This window comes from Leopardus geoffroyi, chromosome D1 (genome assembly GCF_018350155.1).
Source record: "Leopardus geoffroyi isolate Oge1 chromosome D1, O.geoffroyi_Oge1_pat1.0, whole genome shotgun sequence".
Lineage (NCBI taxonomy): Eukaryota > Metazoa > Chordata > Mammalia > Carnivora > Felidae > Leopardus > Leopardus geoffroyi.
The window spans coordinates 61,038,141-61,041,452 of NC_059329.1; the positions used below are offsets into that span (position 1 = coordinate 61,038,141).

The 3,312-nt window shown below is 38.7% G+C and overlaps 1 protein-coding gene across 1 annotated transcript; it reads left to right on the forward strand.

Moving 5' to 3' along the window:
- The first annotated feature begins 1,936 nt into the window (after positions 1–1,936).
- Positions 1,937–2,909, forward strand: LOC123600420 (olfactory receptor 51G2-like). Its single transcript, XM_045482481.1, has one exon. It carries the CDS (start codon positions 1,968–1,970, stop codon positions 2,907–2,909), a length of 942 nt encoding a protein of 313 aa, XP_045338437.1. The 5' UTR covers positions 1,937–1,967.
- Positions 2,910–3,312: the final 403 nt, after the last annotated feature.

A 3,312-nucleotide genomic window follows, 5' to 3' on the forward strand; every position in this document is an offset into this window, starting at 1 on the left:
AGGGAGGATTTGGCATACGTGGGCAGGATGAAGTCTCTGAGGATATTGAAAGATTTAAGGGAAGGTATAAAGGAAGAATAAAATAAGTGTGCACAAATGCCAAGGTGATGACAATTATTGTTTAAGTGATGTTAAAGGAGACCAGGATAAGACTGTAACATGATGAGCTAGGACAATGAGGGAAGTATATTAAGACTAGTCACCTAATATGTTATAAATAGAATAATATATAAATCACAAGATGAGGATATGTAAAGCAGTTCTGCTCTTCATTGTTATCTTTCTGAAAATGGAAGGAAGATGGTTTCAGAGTGGAAAAGCTCCTGTGATCACTGTAGGTGGTTAGGGAATTACTTACTTTTATTAAGTCTGTCAGAGAAAACTATGAACTGTAATTTTATTAGTGGAACAAGATATGTTGGGGGCCACGTGAATTTTGGAGGAAGTTTGACATCAGATATGCTAAGTGAAAAAAGTATTTTTGATGTTTAGTGCCTAAAGTAACTGGAATTGGGTGGCCATCATGTTGCTAAGTAATCAGTCTTTAGGGTTCCTAGTAGAATACCTCATCTTCTCCAGTTCCTGATAAACTCTGCCTCTTATGTTCCCTACAGCACATTCCATCTGCTGGGTACCTGAGCCCTGAGCACTAAAGCTCTTTCACTCTTCTTATAACATGCCATGTGTTCTTTTTTGGTTATTGCTAGTTTTATTTTTTTTAAGAAATGTTTTCTCTGTCTCCTTGCTCCATTAGCTATCCTTCCAAATTTTCTAGGAATAATTTCCCTTTTGACAACTCTCTATGGAACCCAATATACCACTAGCCCCTGGACACACATGCTTCAGATTTATCCTAAAAAAACTGAATTATTCTTACCTGCTAGTTTCACAAACTATTCCTGAGGTCCTTCTGAATTTTTGCTTTTTGTTTGTTTCAATAGATGAAACCAAAATCTACCAAATAACTCATTCCTACCATATGATCATGAACCAGTATTTTTTTCTCTATATACAACATTTATATCCATTTATCCTTTATTAGCCCACATTTTACTTTCATCCACTTAAAAAGATACTACAATAGCCTTCAAAATGATTTCCATGCCTTCTCTTTTGCCAAACTTTAGTCCATTCTTTACATTGGTTCTAGTTTGACAGCAATATAATATAGGTCTGTTTACAATATATTGTTTACTTTTTATTAAAATGACTATCTTACATCTTCTAAGATGAAGAGGGAGTTCTTTATATTTATACATAAGTTCATTCAGAAATTCTGGTCTATTTCTTTTTTTTTCAAGCTCTTTTTTTTTTTCAGTATATGAAATTTACTGTCAAATCCCAAAAGGTGCCCTCCTCAATACAATTCTGGCCTATTTCTATTCAGTCTGCACCTCAATACCATCTGAAGAGCCACCCTATCCTAGTTTTGCCGAATTATATTCATTTGCATTCAGACTTGTAATATCTTCCTACACTTGTCTGGGAGTCAATCAGCACAGAATGCCCAATACAGCCCTTTGTTCCCATCCAGCTCATATTTGTCATTTGAGACCTATTCAAGAATCACCTTCAATAAATCTTCCCTGACATATTTGGGTCAGGTTTCTTTCCTCTTACTGTGTTTTTTTAGGCCTTATATTAAATTACTTTTTTAATTTTAGCTTTATTTTCTAGGTTATAAGTATTTGAACGCAGTTTTTATATATTTCTCTCTATTATAGCACTGCCAGTTTTCCTTTTATAAACTATGTTCTCAATAAATATACAGTGATGAAAGAATAAATTAACTGGCAAAATAATAAATACAGGTAGTAATTATACACAGTGACCAAAGGAATGATTGGAAAGAGTCCATAGAGTGCAGCATGCGTCAGAGCATTGCTGTTTCTTGCAATATTGACTGTACCCGAATTGTTCCAGGTTCTCATCTTCCCACTTAGACTGAAGACACCTCCATCACCACAATGTCTGTCTTCAATAGCTCTGCCCTGTACCCTCGCTTTCTCCTGACAGGCCTCTCAGGCCTTGAAAGCAGATACAGCTTGATTTCCATCCCCATCTTCTTGGCGTATGCCACCTCAATTGCAGGAAACATCACCATCCTACTTATCATCAGAACTGAGCCTTCCCTCCACCAACCAATGTACTACTTTCTATCAATGCTGGCACTTACTGACCTGGGCCTATCTACTACAACCTTGCCTACGATGTTCAGCATTTTCTGGTTCCATGCCCGGGAGATCTCTTTTAATGCCTGTCTGGTCCAGATGTACTTCATTCATGTTTTCTCAATTATTGAGTCAGCTGTGCTGTTGGCCATGGCTTTTGACCGCTTTGTAGCAATCCGAGAGCCCCTGCGCTATGTGGCCATTCTAACCAATGGTGTGATCACTGGGATTGGGTTGGCAATTGCTGGAAGGGCCTTGGCTCTGGTCTTTCCGGCTTCCTTTCTCCTAAAGAGGCTTCAGTATCATTCTGTCAATATTCTCTCTTACCCATTCTGCCTGCACCAGGACCTTATAAAGACAACTGTATCCAGCCGTCGGGTCAGCAGCATCTATGGCCTGATGGTGGTCATCTGCTCCATGGGACTTGATTCAGTGCTCCTTCTCCTCTCCTATATCCTCATCCTTGGCACAGTATTGAGTATAGCCTCCAAGACGGAGAGGGTGAAAGCCCTCAACACCTGCATCTCCCACATCTGTGCTGTGCTCACTTTCTATACACCAATGATTGGCCTATCTATGATCCATCGCTATGGGCAGAATGTGTCCCCAATTGTCCATGTGCTCATGGCCAATGTCTACTTGCTGGTCCCACCCTTCATGAACCCCATTGTCTACAGTGTCAAGACCAAGCAGATTCGGGATAGAATCCTCAAGAAATTCAAGCAACAGAAATTTTAGGTGAAAGAGACTCTAAAATATAACTTCCTTCCCAGTCCTTTTATATTTATGAATGCATTTCATATTAATGTAGAATTTTGAATTTAAATATTACTAATAACATTTTGCTTTTAAAATAGTAGATATAAACCTCAATAATAGTAATCTCTGTTGAACACCTGAAACCACATAACACTGTATGTTAACTATACTGGAATTACAAAAAAAAAAAACAAACAAACAAACAGTTAAGGCCTTTGGGAGGTGATTAGGTCATGAAGGTGGAGCCCCCATAGTGGGATTAGTGGTCTTATAAAAGGGCTACAGAGCTCCATTGCCCCTTCAGCCATGTGGGGGCACAGTGAATGGAGGGCCATCTATGAGGGCTTTCACCAGACACCAAATCTGTAGGCACCTTTATCTT

Coding starts and splice junctions, on each gene's coding strand:
- LOC123600420 (XM_045482481.1), top strand. CDS start 1,968: ATGTCTGTCTTCAATAGCTCTGCCCTGTACCCTCGCTTTCTCCTGACA.